This window comes from Atractosteus spatula, chromosome 1 (assembly GCF_055471065.1).
Source record: "Atractosteus spatula isolate fAtrSpa1 chromosome 1, fAtrSpa1.hap1, whole genome shotgun sequence".
NCBI classification, from domain to species: Eukaryota; Metazoa; Chordata; class Actinopteri; order Semionotiformes; family Lepisosteidae; genus Atractosteus; species Atractosteus spatula.
The window spans coordinates 54233425-54254729 of NC_142706.1; the positions used below are offsets into that span (position 1 = coordinate 54233425).

General features: G+C 40.6%; 1 protein-coding gene across 5 annotated transcripts in view; it reads right to left on the reverse strand.

Annotated features, from left to right (window-relative positions):
* fbxw7 (F-box and WD repeat domain containing 7) overlaps positions 1-21305 on the reverse strand; it is a 211830-nt gene that overhangs the window by 14357 nt on the left and 176168 nt on the right. For 4 of the 5 annotated variants that reach the window (XM_088910951.1, XM_088910958.1, XM_088910966.1 and 1 more), the window contains 5 exons: positions 7244-7326; positions 4670-4811; positions 2111-2245; positions 1045-1168; positions 235-371 (listed from right to left, as the gene is read on the reverse strand). In XM_088910951.1, the coding sequence (XP_088767077.1) occupies positions 235-371; positions 1045-1168; positions 2111-2245; positions 4670-4811; positions 7244-7326 (621 nt within the window). Of the gene's footprint in view, positions 1-234; positions 372-1044; positions 1169-2110; positions 2246-4669; positions 4812-7243; positions 7327-12157; positions 12590-21305 lie in introns of those variants that run through there. The other variant, XM_088910985.1, reaches the window with a different exon arrangement.

Sequence of the window (21305 nt, forward strand, 5' to 3'; positions counted from 1 at the left end):
GACCCCACAAATTAGAAGGCACATTTTAATCACTGTCCTTGATTGATCAGGATCCAGAATTCAGTGAACACTGGAACAGCTTGGCTCTTTCAATCAACTTGACGGTGAAAGGGATAATTTACTCTGAGGGGGTTTTCTATCTCCAAGATGCGTGATGCTCTAATCCAAGCTGCCAGGGATCCGCCTGCACGTAAAACATATTAGGGGATTTCAGCTAGAAAGGAAGATGCATGCCTTGGGTGACTTCAGTTCCCCTCTTCTCCAGTTCGTGTCTATTCTGTGCTGCCTGATGTATGCGCTTTTCCAGGGACTGTGTGTGAAGCCCGGTTTGATCACTTTCCTCCTCTTGACATGCAGGGGTTCATCAATACCTATGAACCAAAATACATTTTTAAATGGTCTGGCAAACAACAAAATTAGCCATATGTCTTCACATTTAAATCCGTTGTTATGTTTTCATTTATTTTCCTGTTGACACGCTTTGAGCCTGCTTTTATCTAGTTTCATTAATTTGTATACAAAGTTTGCATTTCAGTATACGCAAAATGAACAATGTTTTTTAGGGATCACTGCTTTCTTAATGCTGCGCTATCACTCATTAACACTTTGACCTAAAACGTTCTTGTCTATATATAGGTTTGTAAACCTTTAAAAAACCCAACAGAAAACACAGAACCTGAAGTAGTTATTTTTAATTCTTTTTAATGTACTACGAAAAACAGGGTGAACAAAAATGGCCTATTTAAAAAATACTACTCTACTCTTTACTCTAGGAGTAAAGCCATAACTGGATGGTTATTTAATGTCACTCACAAATGGCATTATGGAGGAAAATAAACTGGGCAGCACAAGAGCTTGCTCTCAAAGTATCATGAGCCAACATTATTGAGAAATCAACGCCTACACGTTGATCACAGCTGCAGAGGCACCAGTTGTAAACCCACGGTTAATTGGCGTTTGATTAGTGCAAATCCTTTCCTCATTCCCTTAAACCTCTCTTGGCATTCATGGCACAGGGCTGTGTATCTGGCTTGCAGCCCTCACCTTCCTCCCTGCACTTCTCCCTCCACAGCAGGTTGTCCTCGGCCAGGATTCGCCAGTAGCGGCAGGTCTGCGCCGCCTGCAGCAGGTCCTTGGGTTCCAGGAACGAGAGCACGTAGAGGGCCAGCTGAAAGACACAGAGGGAGACATGGGAGCTGTTAGTTTCTACACACGAAGACAGGTCCAGACATTGTATAGAAGACTATTAATACTGCAGTATTCTATCAGCCTTTCATTGGCTCTTTACTGCTTAGGTAACAGTGTATGTCTGTGAAGATGAAGGGACATTATAGCAGTCAGGAACAGTAGTTCAGGTGGGTAGCTGCGTCAGATCTCCCTTTAGCTCAACTGGCTGGTTCCCTGGTAAGTGACGCCGGAGGCCCGGGTTCGATCCCCCAGCGGTGTTGGGCGCATACCCACGTGAGCCCTAAAGCGCTAGATTATTAATAATATCTTCCGTGTCGCATTAACATTGTCAGGTACAGTATATATGAAAGAAAGAACTGGATTAGCTATTCAGTCATATGGAAAATGTCACCATAGAAGTGTTTGTAAAATGTTTTTATCTTTATGCTAAATAACTACACCACTGTTATAACAGTCAAGAGAAAGAAATCAACTATGCAAAAATAATGCATACATGCTATTACTGAAATACCAATCCATATTTTAACACCTCTTAAAGATTGTGCTTGTATGTTGTGGTGAAGAGAGACATCAATAGCCCAGAAGACAGCTGTGTGATAAGCACATCTCAACACTCCCAAAAGACAAGTCAGGTACAAACCGCCTTCAGTTTATACACAAATACATTCAAAATGTAAAGTTATTTAACAAAAACAAATCTATGAATATTTTGTTTAACTGGGACTTTTTATTCCATCCCAACAGCACACTTTTTTCCCCCACTCAAGGTGCACTGATACTGTTTTGCAATGGCTAACTGTACATTCATCTCTGATGAGGACACTCAAAGCAGAGCTAAGAGGAGGGGGTAAAATAAACAAGAAAATGTGCTAAGGGTTTCCAACAGCAGACACTTCTGCAGCAATGACAGCATAGCCCTCACCTCTTTGGGCAGAAGGGAGATGAAATCTCGCTGGAACTGCGGCTCGATCACTTGCATCATGTGCTTGACCTGCGTCGGCTCGCAGCTGTCTATGAGCTCGTCCAATGCGAGCAGCTTCTCTGGTCCACTCCAGCTCTGCGAGACAAAGAAGGGAATGCCTTTAACACAGCAGGAGGCGGCAGACTAACGTCTAGCCATGCTTATGCATTCAGTGTGTTTGTGACAAGGGACATGCAAAACACTTGTCTGACATACGATAGCAAACTTTTAATAAAGATCAGAAAGGGTCACCCAATTATCTATTTTGTGGGCAGAAAGACTTTCTTAGAAGTTCTTTACAATCTACAAAGCATCCACAGCTTCCAATCTCCTTGGCTTAAGTCTAAAGCTTTTTACAGCCAATGTTTGTTCCGTTATATTCCAAAATTTTAAGAATGTGAGTCAAAACAGGTTATGTATTTTGTAAGACAACACCTCCAATTTGCTGTGCTGTTCTTTAGCTTTAGCGGACTAGAAAATCAGCAGAAGAGTTCGAAGCAACTGCAGCTCTAAACATGCAGCCTAGATTTTTCAGATACTGCACTTTGGATTGCGTTCAAGTTAATTGCCCATGAACATAAAGAGTCTTTAAAACTCTCATCAGAAAGCCCCAGAGAGTCCCCTGGAATGTACAGCCATCTTCTTGGAATAGCGATCAACCTTTGCATTTAAATAAAGAGAATAAAATAATGCTTTCATCTTTTCCCTTGTGTGTTTTTTTTACTTTTAGGGATTTGGACCTTCCCCTCCTACTTCAAATCTCAGTGTTCAATGCAATGCTTAGAAGGAGAGATGCATGGGCTTGGACTAGAAGATTTAAATTAATCTTAAATTCTGAAAGGATGCCTCATTCCCTGTGGATGGGCTGATAAAATGGAGAGAGGTGGAAGTTATTACTCTTACACCATGACTTGGCAATGATACACAAAGGTATTTCTTTATGCTGTATAATAAATAAAAAAAGGCTGTGAATGTGGCGAGAACACACTGTGGACCAAAAATAAAAAAAACAACAGTTTTCAATGTTGTAATTTGTCATGCAGTTGCCTTCATGTTTTACTTTATTGACATCAAATAATGCCATTTCTCCTTTTACACACCAGGCAGCAGGCATGGCTCCGGGAAGCTGATGTCATTAGCGAGAAACCAGTGCCAAAAAGCAAACATGTAAACAATTCTACCTCAGCTAGCAATGCCCAGCAATTGTTAATGGCCAGCTAAAATAGATTCCTGGGCTTTGTCATTAAAGAAATGGATTCAATCCATTCTCCCTAAAAGAGGATATGCAAGGAGAAGACACTATTACTTTGAGGCCAGGGGTGAGCATGGATAGGCATAACTACTGCTTTAAGAGCTGCCTGTTAAAGAATGGCACAGAATTGAAGCAAGTGCACAATAAAAGCCCCTGTTCACAAAACAATGTGCAATGATCTACAGCACCAGGATGAAACTCATTCACTGAACCTTAAATGACTTTGACAAGTTATGGACGACAACAGATCTGGTCATGACAATAAAAGACACCACAATCCACAATAGACTTCCACTTTCACTTGTCTGAGACTGACAGTCTTCACCTGAATCCAATTGTTTTGTAAGAAAAAAAAAATGAAAAGACTTGAAGAATTAATTCCACCCCTTGTTCCTTTTGTGTTCTAACAATAACCCTGACAAATACAGTTTTCAATATAAATATTGGCAACCCCTCTTTATATTACAAATGAATGAAACTGATGAAAAAGAAGTGGCAAATATCAAACTGTTTAAGAAATCAATCCAATACGCAAAACTGGAAACGGACCTTAAAACGCTCTGAGCTGAAGCAAAACACCCCAGGTAATACTAATGTTGGTTAAACAAGACAAAACCTGCTACTACTAGTGTCTAGCTAGAGCCTTTGGGCCTGCTAATAGTAAGGTAACAAAACTACAATGGGTGTGGATTACACAGAGCTGTCATTAACTCTTCCAGACTAGCAAGCACTTAGGACACACCATATACAAACATCCTGCAGCAACCTGTACTTCCTGAAATACCGGAGGCTTCAGCAGATTATGAAACAGAAATCAATAACACTCTTGTGGACAGACATTACAACTCCTCCTGCAAAGCATGATAGGAAATCAACCTGGATACAAACTGTATTCCCGAATCACCTAATTTTACACCCACCGTCAGAGCAGTTCCTTCCATGCATAAACATAATAATTAGGAAGGGCTTGTAACAAACCCACAATTATCACCAGTCTAAGGGAACACTGATTAAATAGAAAATCTAGACTGTGAAGTGTTGATAAACTTTGGGTTCTCACAAAGAGGGAAAAAAGACACGCTGTGGTGTGCAGTTTGAATCTACATGCACCTACAAAACATCCTGAATTAATAAAAAAAACAAAAACAAAAGCTCCCCTGACGTGGGTGAAGAGGCCTGAATGGAGGTGCAAAGAAGCTAGCTCCAGGATGTTGGGAGCCTCTTCCCAAGCTGAACTGAGTGATTTTCCAGGCGGCTGGCTGGCTCACCTGAAACGTCCTGAGCCATTCCTGCAGGCCGGTGGGGGGCTGGATGGATGTAATCCGGCGCCGCTGCTGCCCCTGTCCGTTGGCGGCCCTCAAGTCCCCGAACGTGGTGGGTGTGGCTGGGTATGGAACAAGCCCTGTAGGGCTACAGGAAAACACAGACAAGGCTTTCAGCTGTGACCTTCTTCCTCTTTTCCCCCCCAAAAACTCACTTCCCAAACAAAGACACAGGTTAGCTTCTCATCCTAGAGACTTCAGGCACGGCGAGAAAGAAAAAAAAAGATACGGTAATATTCAAAGGTTATGTTTATCTTCCTACACACTCGGATTGCTCTGCTGATTATTATTAGTGCTTAACAACAAAAGAAAGAAGACATTTAAAAGGAATTTTCTCTGGCGATATTAAAACAAAATGTTCCTGTGAGGCTGATGGGAGGTGCTTCTGCTACATCAGTTTCCCCAGAAATGTCTGCACAGATTACGAGAGAACCATAAGATAGCTTTTCTAGCACATGGGGAGCCATGCAATATTATTAATGAAGTAAACATTGTTTCTGGATCTTCCAGAGACAATGTGACTTTTAAAGCCTATTTTAAAAGATAGAGTGACTTTTAAAGCCTATTTTAAAAGATAGAAGTTCTGTAAAAACCTAAAAGACAAAAAAGTTTTAATGCAGAAAGATCAGGACAGGTCTTGGGCAAGGACTTTTCAAAGAGCAAAAAGATCACGTTAAACCGAATGTCAAGTCTCCTTCCCTGGAGTCAGACCAATGGCTACACAGGAGCTCATCTAACACTCAACCCTAATGCAAAAATGTCCAAAAGACAATTCAGCACCCCTGCAAAGTGAAAGCATCCCCGAGAGTCAAACATTTTCGTGAGCTAAGAGTGAAGACCGCTTCATAATAATAGATGAATTTTTAATAGGATTTAAAGTAGTGCTGAGCCAAGGTACAGCAATTACAATAAAGCGTTGCCAATAAGGCAGCTGTCTTGAAGACTGAGGTATTATTGGTATAAAACACTCAGCACTGCCAAGAACAGCGAAGTGGAAAAAAAGCAAGAATTAAATAACCATATAAATCATGTACCTCAGATATAATTCTATAAATAGTATTTCCTCTGCAACATTAAGATCTTACAATTCGAAGAATGAATTGGTGCTGATTTTAAAATGGGCTATCTGTAGTGGAAAAACTGTAGAGACTGTCTTACAAAAATTAGCACCGAGAAAAGCCGCAAGGAGAGAAAAGAATGGTTTGCGGAGGGCCATTTGTACATTCACTGTGAAGTCCTGTTTTTAACACTGCTCCATATTACACAAAAGCAGACCGGCATATACAGTATCACACACAACTTGGAAACCCATCTAATGGAAAACACACACAGCAACAAATTAGGAGTGGCTCACAATGTACTGTAAGTGGATTCATTTCCAAAAAAGCATACCAGACTGGCTTTATCCATGAGCGCAATTTTCACTTTTATTACAGTAAAACCTGACCCGCCCCTTCCCTGTCTGTGCTGTAATTTTGTTGAAGACATGCTTGGCGAGTGGAATATCACTGCAACAGTATGACTTTTTAAAAATCAGGCTGGAAGGCGATAACCATGGAATACCTTCGAGATACTCGGAAAGTCTGCTGACAGACTTGGCCACGTCACTGGTGGCGCCTCACTCAACCCTCTGGCCTGTGCTGATGAATAACAATTTGGAAAAATTTGTCCAATTTCTATGCCACAGATTCTCTCAGTGCAGAGCTCGCTGCAAAGTGCCTCCGCTGCGAACACCCACGCGAGCGCCAAAACCTGAAACAGAAGGCCCTTTCTCCTTCACATACCAAACAACCACTAAGCTTGCTAGCACAGTGAGAACCTGTCTGCCTCGTGATGGTTATTCCATTGTTTTTAAATATAACCTTTGGTGCCTATGCACAGTTCAGAGATAAAGATATTCAGCTGCACTGCTAACAGATGTGAGATGAATGCAAGATGCAGATACACCCTCCCTTTCAACTGGGAATCATTCACAGCACCTTGTTAGCCATGTATTCTTTAATGTATACAGGATAACCACTGCTGCCCATAATGAATAAATCAGAGCAGCTTATTAAAACTAAAACATCATGACTATGAGGTGATGCTAAATATACGTTTACTGATTTTATTTGTCCTAATATGCTCTTTGTACACAAAAAGTAAAAAATACAGAGGTATGCATTTTTTGAAAGACCATATGGGTGCCATATATTTTGTTCATTATAGAATACACAGAGGATGACTGGTTTTCACACAGTTCTCTTGTACTCTCCTGTGCCCAGAGGGGAAACAGGTCATATCAGCAGTCCAGTAAGCTTAGGTATTGGGGACAAAGATATTATCTCCAAATATCCTGACCAACTCCTACATCACCTGCAGGACCCTTTTAAGAAAAGACAGGTAGCCATAAACACCTTAAGGGTTGGATGGAAAAGCCTATAAAACAGCTCCAGCGTTCAGATTGAAAACAGCTGCTCTCTTGGCACGCGGGCCTGCCGTTCTGAGATCGCGGCCCCAGGGCCAGGGCTCGGTCTTTACCTTGGGTACTCGGAGCCCTTGCAGGGCTTTTTTCCTGAAGGGAAAGATCGGACCTCGGGGCCGTGGTCCAACTTCCTCTTCATCTGCCAGACAAAGGAGAGAAGAAAAAGAGGGCAGGGGTTAGACAAAAATGAACTGAACGTGCCACCACAGAAACTGTCGGGAGATTAACAATCAACCACAGAAGCACAAAAATAACAAGGAGCTCAGCCTGCAAACATTCCACCTCTTCATTAAGCAAATAATGACAAGGCCCGAAACCTGCTTTATACTGTACCACTTAAGGTGAATGACAAGGTCCTGGGAGTTTCAGCTGCAGGTTGCCTTGTACTTAGTAGCGGGATTTTGCAAACGGTGAACAAACCCTAAATATATGCACTAAAGCAGATGTTACAAGTTTATAGTTGCAGAAACCAGAGACATCTTGAGATTCCCCCACAAAAAAGCAATTTGTAAACAAACAAAACATAGCAAAAAGGGGGTCACAAAATACAGAACCTTAACTTTAACCCTTTTATTTTCTGAAGTCTACTTTTGAGATCCTTGTATTATTTCCTTCAGGAAGAAGAAGGATTTTGACTTTTTACCTAAAGCTATATGTTGGACAAGCAGAATAAATACTAAACATAATGAACCTTGAAAACAGGTTATTCTAAGGGTTATTTGAGATTATTTTTCAAAGATCTCAAACAGGGATGAGTAACTAGTTGAACTGGTTCATATTCTTTTTTAAATTAAACCACTGTCTGACCCAGAGTGGACAGGGTGCTTTTCGATTTGAAGTTACGGTTGTCCTCCACTACTCCAATGCTCCTAAATCAGTTGCATTTCTGAGAGAGAAGGTCAAAACAGAAACCTTGTTTTCTTTAGGGGTGCTGTATAAAATGGATGTGTTTTACACTGGCGGTTTGTGGTGGAAAGACTCACAAAGGGCGCGTGAAACACACTAGCTTCGATCTGCTGGTTCCCATCGGGCTGTGAACTGCTTCCCTATCATGACACATTGTCTTGATTTATAATGCCGCCTGAGATGGAAAACAAAACAACCCCATTCCCTTTTTATCATCTCCTCTTTCTTCTCTCTTGCATTCAACTAAACACTCCTGCTTCTGCACACAGTGTGGCCTTGAAACAACACAAATGAGAAAAAAAGAAACAAAAGGCATGCTGTCCAACTTTACAACAGTGCAAACTAAACTCCTGAGATATATTCTCAGTAAGAGGATGGATTGCATATACTTGTACTACAGAGATGAAAAACCATTTCATTTCATTGATTGGATCATAGAAAGTGGGTGGACTAATCTATTTATCCCATCTCCACAGGACACTAGAAACTGGTTTAGAATGAAATAATATACACTACAACCTCAGAAATGTGTTAAGCAAACAACTAATGACAAAAGATGGAACCAAATTCCGGGACCTAAAAATACAAGATTTTCCCATTCCTTTGTTAAGAATCACTGATTTCTTATATTTATTAGGGATTTATATTTTTAATATTGATTGCCGATGGACCACGAATGGCATATACAAAATTACCAATATTTAGAAGTTTCCAACTAAATAAGAGTTTGTGGATATTTTATAATGAAAACCACATTCACATAACACTTTTTTGCTCAACATCAGGGAGCACGGGGCTGAATGCGTGACAAAAAAAAAGGATAAATCAATGAGAAACACGACTGTTTTCAATATTTCAAAAGCTTTTTTTCTTGTTTTTCTTCAAAATGTCTTCTCCAATTAAGGAAGTGGTTTCTGTTTCAAACAGCGGTTTTATTGGTCAGGATCCATCCTCACAAACCCATCCCTGTTCCCAAAGCAATGATCTCACTGCAATGGCAGTTCAAGCTGCAGGGAGAGGGAGAGACCAGAAGACAGACCTTGACTTTAGCCACTGGGAACCTTGGGTTTACCCAGTTTCTCACATTTCGGCCTGGGAAAAGGTAACCTAAGACAAGGGGAAATGGCAATGTTTGTAAACCTTTCCTAATCTGTCACCGTATACTTGCGGGGCCCCCTGCAACTTCCCTCTCAGATGGGAGGGAGCGGGCTGGAATGCAGAGGGGCCGAACCAGGATTCGTCAGGGAATTTCAAAGGCAGGGAGAGGCACTGAGGCAGGGAGCACATCAGGAGAGTGCCACAAGTGAAAGAAGCACTATCAGAACCAATCTGGTCTGTTTGTCATTGGGGTCACAAATCAGTCAGCCCTCTTTCTTCATTTACTGAACAAAGACCAGCTATGTGCTGGATATGTACTAGGAAAAATATATATACACACACAACTTCTGTTTGTGTCAGATAATGGAAGCTAAAGATCCTGATCTACAGAGAGGAAAGCAACTATTACTGGAGATCTCAAAATAAATGGGAAAAACAGTAAAAACAAAAACTAAATGTATGCAGTATACAAATGTATATTCAGTAAAATATTTCCTATTCTTTTACCAGACATAAGCAACATTATCCACTGCAATAAGTTTAAAACGGCAAATACATAGGCTTAAACGTGGTCTAAGAAAGTACCTTAATCAAGGTCTTCTAGCAAGCATAGTACCACCAGCTTAAGCAATAGTATAAAAACAAGCAAAAATAAATGTTAGTTTTTTTAACATGTGTAAAACCTCAATGTGATGCAGGCGCTGTAATGACACAAACAAGACCTTCAGACATCAGGGAAAGGGTTAAGCCTATTCATCTGAGAAAAATATGCCAAGAATGAAAAGAAAAGCAGCCTTTAATCTATGTGTTAATGATGACTTGTGTTTAAGCCTCTTATCAATTCTAAAACAAAGAGGTTTACATTTTTCCTTCAGGTTATCATTTAGTCTGTGCGCTACAGTACAGAAAATAGCAGTTAACTAATGCCTTCAGAGCATGCTTGGTCAGACGCAGTTAAAGGTTTAATCATACTCTGACAATGAAAGGTTCTCTGCTGCCTTCTGAAGTACAGAAGTAAAAACAGAGGGCACATATATGTGTAATTAAACCTGTGTGTACATTTAACATGAATGGCATCAAGGTCACCTGGGTTTTACAAGGTGGGGCTGGACTGCCTGAATCAAAAGATTTTTTTACTGAAGCCTTAAACTACAGGCTTTTAAGAGCCATGTTCTCTCAACGGTGCTACTTTCGTCTGAAAAGGATACCTGTTTCAACTGCTCAGTTTTGTTTCTTGAATATGGGGCTCTGCTAATGAATTGTAAGTGATCATCCAATTTGTTTACATAATAAGATAAACATAATTACTAACAGCTGCAGTCTCGGAAAGGTATTTTGGTCATGGACGTGCAAAAACTACATGAGCACTGAGAAGTAGAGAAGGGCGGGGAGCCCAGTGCTGTTAACTACCTCTCGTTCCTGGTTCCTGCATTCACAGAAGATGGCTGAGCAGTTTTATAGGTTTCACTTCTTTAGAACCAAATGATTAACCTGAATGTGTGGAGCATTTGTCAGTGTCACAGCTGCATTAAAATTTTACAGTGTGCTCACGCTAGATGCAGCAAAAGCCTTTAATCTTTTTACTTGGATATTAAGTCCATTAAATTCTTCCTCAGATTCCATCAATGAGACAGTCTTGAAGAGGTCCGTTTAATTTGTTGTTGCTTAAAAGTCCCTACAAACTTTTAAATGATATAGGAACTATTAAGAGGGCAGATGCCATATCTTCACAGGATTCACACATGGTTGTTCTTGTGCATTTAGGAATAAGACATTTGCAAGACTGTTCATTTGGCAGATCTTTATGGGGCGGCGAAGGGGACGAGTCTCTAAATGGGTTTGCTTAGGCGGTGGACCTGAGCAGTTTCATACTTTAAAAAAACCATTGAAGCAATATAATCAGTTTTTCCAAATGTAGCAGGTGCGGCAGTCTTCTTTAAGGTAAACATATAGAATGAAAAGGACTGGAATTAAAGTACTTCTCGATACCGGCACACACACAATATACACTCTACCTAACATTATTAAACTGATGCCTACAGATAAACACGGACAAACATCAGCGGCAAAACCACAATCAATCAAATCCAGGAAGAAAGCATTGTACCTAATGAATACATAAATATCACAATCGCATCTACACAGCAGGCTTGAAGCTGCCAGGTAGCTTTGATTGACTGGTACTGTACACATCATATAACCATGGAATACAAATGTGCAGCGGCTCCCGGTCGTTTTCCCACTTTGTAAAGGTGTGTTAAATTCACGTTAAACATATAAATTGTTAGAAATCTTCCAAAAGGTCGGAGTCCAGGCATTAAAGCTTACAAGACTACGGTGAAGAATGGGACGCTGCGCACTTTAGTTCATATGCCTTGCAGGTGCAGTTGCATTCAGTACGTTTAACTAGGGATTTGGACTAAAAGCCTTTTATCGTTGCTCTCACGAAGTGCTGAGAAAATTACAGATCTCAATAAAGCTGTAGGAAAATGCACTACAGGTTTACAGCTTAAGTATCTGATGGGAAAAAAAAATGTTTTTTGTGAAGGTGTTTTAGCATCAATCAATACCTTTGATTTACAGGATTCAATTACCTAGAGCCTAGCAGCGTTCTTTACAATACCGGGTACAATAAACGAATCCTAAGCAAAGCAAACTTGTGAATATACGCATATAAAGAAAGCATTTTACGATACGATTCAAATTTAAACGGTATATTTTATTTTGTTTCTCCTGCGGTAAGAGTATAAGGTAGCGCGTCATGTCTGCCATTAAAATTAATACTTGCCGTCATTCATTTCTCGGGCAGTGAAGTAAACACGTCAAAAACGGTTTAAAGTAGAGGAATAATATACAGTACGAGTGGCTGCAAATTGCCAACTACCGATATCCAGCACGAAGAAACCGAAAAAAGAAGAGCAAGCAGGTTACACTAAAAAACGACAAGACACAGAAACACTACTCACTTTATAAAAAATCATCTTTAAAGTGCCGTAGAACCCCATCGTTATAATCCTGTGGTGTTTCTTCACTGCCAGTTGATGAAGCCCCAGTATCCCTGCCTGGTGGGTATTCTCTGACAACGCGCTGGCAGCTCACTCTCAGGTAGATCCGACACTATCTCTGATGTGGACATGCTCAGGCACGTCAGAGAAGGAGCGTGCATGTAGCAGAACCGGCAACGAAACCCTCGCCGTGTCACACCAAACGAGGCTCGCTAACAATTCGGCTCGGCGGTGCTCTCACAACTGCCGGCCCCAGAGGACTGCGAGAGGATAATGAGGGGGAAGAGACGCCGAGAAGAAAAGTGGAGGTGGCTGTAGTGTTTGCGGTGGGAGGAGGGAGGGCTGAGGAGAGAGGGGAGGACCGTGCCCCCTTTTTCCAGCCTGTGCTACACTGGCTCCTGCTCAGGGATCGGATTACATCTTCCCCGGTGGTGAGGAGGCGAATGGTGCAGTCCGGGCTTCAACAGTATGCGCTGCACATCAATTAGATGAGCCGGGCGCCGGGGAGCGATGTACAGGAGAGGGGAAACGGGACAGGGGGGAGGAAGTAAGAATTCTGCAGTCTGATCTTAACCAAACACAGTCTCTCTCTCTCTCACTTGTTGCTTTCCGCCCTCCCCCAACTGATGCACACCCAAGCTACCCCCCCTCGGTTCTCTTTCCTTTCCTCATCACTGGGCAGGTGGAATTTTCACAAGACGGTCTGTCTCCTGTATCCGCTGCGTTATCTAAAGCTTATTCAGTCGTGGCCGGGAAAGACATTTTTAATAATTGTAATAATCCTGAAGTGCAGCTGGGATACGGGGTTAAATGTTTCACATAATAAATTCGTTTCGAGAGGCATCTTTTACGACTCAACTAAGGCAGTTCTCGGTGTGCTTTTAAAAGTCCAATAGCAGCCACCCGCATCCGGCTTCCATAAATGTATTCCATTATCAATAGCTCACGTCAATTAAAATTACCCATTTATTTATTTTACAACACTAACGCGGCGGGAATACAAAATCCAATGCTTTGAAAACAATGCAGCCTACGGATGGATGCTTGTTATCACAGTCATGTATCAATACAAAGGCAGCAGTGTGGCACTTTCTACTCGAAGCTTTCCGCACACTGTCACGGTACAGTATTCAGTTAATCAGCGAGACTGTACAGACTGCATTAGAAATTCGTCTCCGTGAACTTATTTTACAGGTTTTACTTAACTGTCATGAGAGCTGTGGCTGAAAGTCTGTTTAATGCAAATGAGGGTCGAAAAGAGAAAAACAACTCTTAATGGCTGCTGCGCTTTTGCTAGGGGGAACAAAGTTAAAAAAAATCATCTGAAACCTTGCTTAATGGGCAGCGCCTGCAACTCGCTTATTAGTCGTCTCATATTTTTTCAAAGAAATACGGAAAAGACCTGACTTGGATTATTTACTGAAAAACAAACCGGCTGTATCGGGTGACTGTTCATTTACGAAAGCCCAGAAAAAAAAGCTTACCAGACTCTTTCATCTCTATACCAAAACAATGGATCCTGAATTTGGAGAACAGCAGCCCTGCAATAAACAATGATTGCCTCCAGTCAAGCCATTTGCTTGACATGTACAAACTTGTCATTAAGGTTTCGCTTCCAGGCACGCATTGTGATTTTTAACTGATCTAACTGCCAGAGCAGTTGAACTATTGCACATTCATTGTGAAAATGACCAAATGCCATGAACGCTATGCTACCTTTCACAGAGATGAGCCAGATGGTAGGGAAACACTGAGGACAGACCCAAGTCCAGAGTGACACGTACTGTAATAACAGATCACTTCTAGCCCCGATGGCTCTGTCCTTAACTTCATCTCAGATCCAAGGATCCTTAGTACGCAAGCCCTTCCCTTCATTCAGCACATATCATCAAGAATTTCCATTAGTGTTTGTGTTGAGAGAGTATCTGCATGACAAAGAACAACTGATGGAGCAGAGCCAACAACAAAAGCATGAAAGAATCTGGTGGGACAAAACTCTTCTTCAGGTGACATCCTCGGGACATTCATTTCAGAGGGCTTTGTGCCACACTCCAACACTAGCTCTAATTACTCTATTTTGCAATTACCAGTAGATAGCCGAGGTAAACGAACCATGCTGACCGTGAAGCAGTGGGATAAGTGTCCAGATGGACCCTGAGTTGTTTCAGTAATGTTACTCTTACTACATAATGGTTTGCTTTAAAATAAAAGAGTAACTTTATTCAGGCAGCCTTGTGTTATCAGTCTTCATAATTAATGTTTTTTTTTAATTCTAGTGAAGCGTCAACAGACAACACTTCACAGATTCGGTCTCCTATCTATTCTATATACAGCCTTACAAGAAGAAACCAACATTATTTTAATCATTCATTAAAAAAGGAAGGTGATCTTACGTAGTGATGAAAATCTTTAAAATCTGTTGCATCCTTTTGAGCACAAATGCCAAATTGTAAAATTAGTCTATTTTCTACACCATTTTGACCTTTCACATAATACACATGTAAATACTCTCAGCACTTTTTATAAATGTTCAGGCCTGCAGAGCTCAGTAGTGGCATCTTTGTATAATTTCAGACTGTAATTAGTTTGACTAGTGAAGTATCTACAGAACTGCACACAAACATTTTATTAAAATTTGCATGGGTATTCATTAAACTAAATGGCTCCACATATCAACATAGCTATCAGCGATTTTAAATTCCCACAAATCCAACTGCATAAAAACAGCTAGTAGCATCCAGTACTTATTTATTATTATTATTATTATTATTACATTATTATTACTTGGGGAAGGCTGATGGCTGAGGTACTGAAGCCTGAATTGTGAAAATTAGCTGCCAAAATTTTATAAATGTTATATTAACTGCAAATATAATGTCTTTCTCTAAATAACAGCCTCTTAAAATCTATATGCAGAATCTATGGATGGTATCTATTGAAATGGGTGGCTGGATTTCTGCTAATGCAGAAAACAAAAGTACAATCAGTAAATACAAGTAAAGGTTCGGGTCAACTTTCATGAGAGTTTCAGTAGACAGTAAGCCACGATCACACATGGGGTAACAAAGTATTCTTTATAGTGTGGTGGGAGTACACTATAGATTCTATCCAGCCTGTATCCTGGTCTCTTTCAGGAAACAGATGGATGAGACCCTTGGATCAATCAGATGCTATCAAATGTGCTAAACAGGCTGAACAGCATCCTCTTGTTTGTAACCTTTTTTATGTTCTTATCTTAAATAACTGTGCAGCAGCATTTTTACTATACATTTTTAAGTTCCATGCTCATCAAATTTTTTAGATTTACAATAAAATGAATTGAAGAGTTTAAGAATAAATTGAACTTTTCCCCGTTCACACAGAATTGAATAATTCATTGTTTATATTTGAATAGTGCTTTCATCCTAGAGGATTTTAAAGACCTTCACATACAGTAGGGAGCCCACTTCAAACACCGTGGAAGTACAGCCCCAATTTGGTTGACTGGTGGCAGTGATCACATGCTACACAGATCATGTACAAAAGTGAGTAATTACTACACCGACTAGTCTTTGGGGAGGCCAGATTGTGTAAGGCCAAATTTAATTTTGTCAATACACCGGGGTTAACACTCCTACTCTGATAAGCAGTGTCATGGGACCTTGAATGATCAAGTAGTCAGGACCTCCATTTAAAATCTCAATCTCAAAGCACGGCACAGGATCCCTGGTCACCACACTTGGACAATGTTTTGTTTTGGAAACTCTAGTACGGTGGAAAGAGTGCCAACTACAAGTCCATTAACAACACCTTCAGGAGCAACCTGGTTATCCTTAGAGGTCTGGAATCCCAGTCCACTCCAAGCCTACCCTTGCTAAACTTCTGAAATCTGACAAGATCAGGCCACAAGGTGGTAAAGCTTTTGGAAAACTCGCATGAGGGAAACTCAGTTGATACTGTAGCTGTACACAGCTGGCCTCAGGGAATGCACTGCAATGCAACACAGCGAAATACAGCAGCAGTGAGAAGTCCGAAAAAGCAGTTACCAAACATCCCTTCACACAGTCTAAGAATACGTAATGAGTTGCCTTTTCAGGGTGAGCCGGGGATTCCCTGGACAGCTCTCCTCCGCCCAATCCTGACAAACTTCGGGATCATCACCGGTGACTTCCCGATCTTCACAGGTACAAGCTCCATTGCTATGTTTTAAAAATTTTGTTTCAAACCTCTTGCTGATTAAAGTGAAATGTCCTTTCATATCTTTATTTTAATGTTACCCTGGGTTTTGGTTTCCATGGTAATTTTCTGACTTTAAAATGAGCTGAGGTTACTGTAGCATGTTCCGTTTTATGATTTCACTGCCAAATCTTACTACTCCACAAAATCAGAACTCATATCTAGGCTGAGAGGCGTGATCCCAATGGTATAAGTTCAAGCCCAGGTCATGACTGTGACTGGGATTCCCTAAGGTGGCAGCGCATGATAACTGGTTCAGTGCCATTGAGGGTCAGCCAGGGTTGTTTGCGGTTAGCGTTATGGTGACCTGTGTAACTCCCCAGATGATCGTGCGGCGACATCAGCCAGGAGCACACCTCTCTTCTCACGGGCATCGAACCTCCTACGTCACAGCAGATCTCGTGGTGGAGAAAGGCCATCAACGACGGGCATGTCAGGGAGTCTGTTCGCACCTCCTGCTTCTCATGTAGGAACAGGGGTCAGTGCATTGAGCCGAGACACAACTTGCATTTCCATATTGGGTACAGAAAAATCATCTAAAAATGATTTCTGAAACGTGTGGTTTGCTTACCATGGAAAGTGTTCGGTACTTCTTAGAAACACGACGCAGGCACTTCATTAATGAACATACATGGATCCAAGTTTCATTTATTTTTTTTTGTCAATGACATACTTCTGAAGGTCTGGAAGACGGCCACAGCCCTCATAGTAAAGTGAAGTATATATGTAAATCACACACCAGAGCAAACTAGCATGCTCACACGCATGCATAGCCAAGTCAAGATACACTCCAGATTAGTGCTGTATTAATGCTGCTGAATCAATGGTAAGAGGTATGCCTGGTATTTCATAATCTTATCTAAACAGCACAGCCTCGGTGGTAAACAATGTGAGATTAAACTGTCAGTACAGTGTCAAGAAACAACCTGAAAGTAATGGAAATGTAGTCCTACAGTTAAATACAGCTACAACTGCTGGATTGTTAAGTAACAGAAAAAATGCTAAATAAATTTTTCAGAGAATTGTGAACATTTATCAGAAGAATATGGGGAAGTTATATGACAATCTTACAAGGCAACTTAGCACTACAGGATTTACAGATTTTACCGAGATGAAATACTCATTAAGAAAACTCTCAGAGGTCTTGTGGTAGTGCACTGGCAGTTATTGGATTTCTCAAGTAGTTAAAAGCATCTGGATGTTATCAGCTAGGCTGGCTGCTCTGTGTCTCTTTTGACAAGTAAATATTTGTATGGAAAAGAAAAAAAAACACTGGATGCTGTTGGTGTGTCACAAAATCTTGCCCTCCCCCCTTAACGAACACAACAAAAGAGTATGGTGGCAGGTGCTGTTGTATGTAGATGATCTCTAGCTTCTCCATATGCCAGTGATCTTTTCTCTCCTCCATTGCCATGGCAACCAAACTCGGCACAGACACACTGGAGCAGAGCAGAACGGGCCGGCCATCTCCACCAGGACGGGGAGTTCTTTTTTTTTCGGGAGCACTCACGCTGCGCCCCTCCAGAGACGACTCCCAACCTTTACACAGAAGATTGGAATTCTCGGCATGCAGAGGGGTCAAGCTAGACGCTTTGAAGAATCCGTAACCCATTGTCGTTAACCTTCTGTTGCGCACAGTTCCTTATTAACTGAGGCCAAGCCCAGAGCTGGCAGGCTACTAAACCCCGTGAGCCAGACAGGGGCTTTTACAAAACAGGTGTCTGTAGGACCAAATCAATTTCACTCTACGTTTTTTTTACATATAAAAAATATAGGCCAGGAGGTAGTTAAAGACATAAAAAGAGAGTAGAGATGTTAAGTCCTTGATGTGTTACAGTTTTGTGCTGAGGGGTTAAAGATTTTAAATCCAGAAAGGTACAGCTGTCATAAATGGTACTGGGACAATTACAGCCTCTTGAGTACAGGTTACAGTCTTGCACACAAACCATCATTAGGATGCACTCCCAACCCAATGATTTTGAGAGAAACAAAATATCCTGCCAAACCTATAAACCTATGAATAGTTACACTGTGAGAGAAACAGCCTGGGGCCTGAAGGTACAAACTAAAAAGAAAGAGAGACATCTATTACACTGTCAGATGTAATTCTGAAAAAAAAAGATAAAACAAAAGATCTCTCTTCCATTGTGCATTTTTAAATGCAAGAAACACTATTTATTTAAATAAAAGGACATGCCACTTTTACAAAAAGTGCATTTTCCTTTGCATCTGATAACGAGAACAGAACACTGTTAAAAAAGGCAAAAAGTAAGCTAATTTCTTTGTCTAAGCACTCTATACAGTACATATCGTGATTGACACTGGCTGAACTTGGAAAGAAAATGATACAGTTCTCTTATGAGATTAAACTAGCCTTTTGCATCCAACATGATGAGACTGTTTTGTCTGAGGCAAGTGAATGAGGGTGTTCTTAAAAAGTAATTCAGATGTTTTAAAAGGAAACTGTTCAAAGTAGGTTCTGTTATCAGAGGTCTGATCTGCAGTCACAATAGCTGTGGTCAATCTCTAGGCCTGGAGATCCACCATAACTCCTGAGCTCTGTGGGCAGCGACTGCGATGCTGCACTTGGCTGATAAAAACGTGATACAACTAGGCTGAAAAGGGACTTGTAATAATATTGCTATAAATTACTGCTACTATGACAAGAACTAATACTGTTCTGCGTTTGTTGTTTATCTTCCAGTGGAATCAAGATGGTCTCTTTTTTTTCCCCACAATATGAAATTCTGTGAAGGTCAGGGTTTTAAAGATTCATTTTTAGTTTCCTCTTCCCAGAGGATAAACAGAAGGTCCACGAAGTATATAGAAACAGTAGTAAATGTGGCAAGCAAAACTGCTAGTAAACTGGTTGTTTAACAGGGCCTTCAACAGGAATACAATTCTGTACAAAGTTTAGGGAAATTTTTAATGAAGTAAATGGTGAGATCAGTGTGACCTATTTTAATAACTTGGAAATTCTAATAGAAAGGAACGAAGGCAAGAAATTCCACTTACAAGGCTGTAGGATAAGAGCTGGCCACTTTTTATAATCAAACAGATAAACCTGAAGAATTGTAGCAACTGCTTCTTTTCTGCCCCTGTGGGAAAATTCTTGTGTGCTGTTTGCATAGCTGTCAGTGTCCAGCAGTGCAGAAAGGGGTCCAGTGACAGACACTCTGGGACACGGAATGCTCTCTCCCCAGGGGCTTTTTGAGGACAGATACTGGAGCCTGGAAGACCAGGCTGGACAGTGGGTATCTCTCAGAAACCAAAGCCTTCTCAGGATTCTCTTGTGGTGGACAGCCAGAACCCAGCCATTTAATCAGCAAATGACAATTTTCTCTCATAAATAACTAATGACGGCAGTAAAAACCCTCCCCTCACTTGCCGTCTTTCTTTCTTCAATAAGTATTCCTTGGCTTCAAAAGGGACACGGCATAAAGGCTTAATTTTGTATACATTTTAGGGCATAAACCCAGAGGAAAACAATTTAAAAAGAAACCTCGAAAATCGACAAACTTGTCCATGAAGGCTGTTATTATTGGGCACTGCAAATTAACTCATTTTCCTCTTTATTTACATCCAGGCCTAGAGAACTGGTCATGGACGTGGCAGACATTAAAATCCAGCAAGCTGGTTTTCCCTTGACCTTCCCCAGGCAATGAAAGGCTAGATTCTTCAAAGCTGATGACCTTTAGTATAACAAATTCACAGTGAAATCTTTCCTGGTCAATTTCACCAGAGGTTTTTCTGAAAAGTCAATGTGTGTTTACAACAGTTCAATAAACAGGTTTCCTTTCCTGCTCCTTAGTGCAGGAAAAATAAACATCACAGAAGCTGTCAGTTTTACACACATATAAGCCAAACCTGGGCCATGAACAATGTTGGACTGCAGGATGTTGTTTGTATTAAGAGTAATAAAATATGGATATTTGATTATTTATATAAACAATACTATTATATAATGTACAATATATAATTATATAGTCAATAATATTAACTTTTATTAAGGATAGTAATGCTTATACTTTATTATGATAATACTGAACAAATGAAACAGTGATTCTGTTGTGCCCAGTGATTTTAGAGTGCACGCCACTCTGTATAATTGAGCTGGAAACCAAGCTATTTTTTTTTTCAAATTTTGTGTAGAGCTAATGTAAATGTAAAACATAATACTACTGGGAAAAACAGTGAAACCTACTGCCTGAACTTTTTTAACCATTGGAATTACTGGATTCTGTATATGCATAATGCATACAAATGCTAGGAGTGCGCTCAAAATCTTTCTGTAGTAAATTCAGTATTAATGCTCAACTTGGGATGAGTGGATGACCATATCAACTGTAATAACTTTATGATTTCAATCTATACAACATATTGTACTGTACATACTTGCCCAAAACCCAATGTTCAGCGCATACTGTATGTGCAACTTCAAAAGATGAAAAGCACAAAATGCTAATTGTAATATTCTATAACTTACTAAATTCCTCAACCATAATACCAGTTAAATGGGACATCCGTAAATATAAATATTTGGCAAAACATAAAGGAAACTATAGTGATATCCAGATTCTGCACACATCCTTAAGAAATATTCATAGAAAAACCCAAACAGCTGAGTAGCGAATACTGCTGTTTTCAATCAAAGTATTGCAAACAGCGTTAACCTATGATCACTGAAGCTGTGGGAAGTGAATAATGCCAAGCATTACATATATCCCAGAAATGCTCTTTGAAGATGTGCAAAAAAATGAAAATGTGCCAATTATAAGCCGAAAAGGCTCAAGAGCTAAACCCAGCCTTTGCTTGAAGGCTTGTTTTTGTAAAAGGACTGTCAAGGGCCATTTGCTCTGTGCTGAGCTGAAACGGCCCCAGGTCAGCTCAGGAG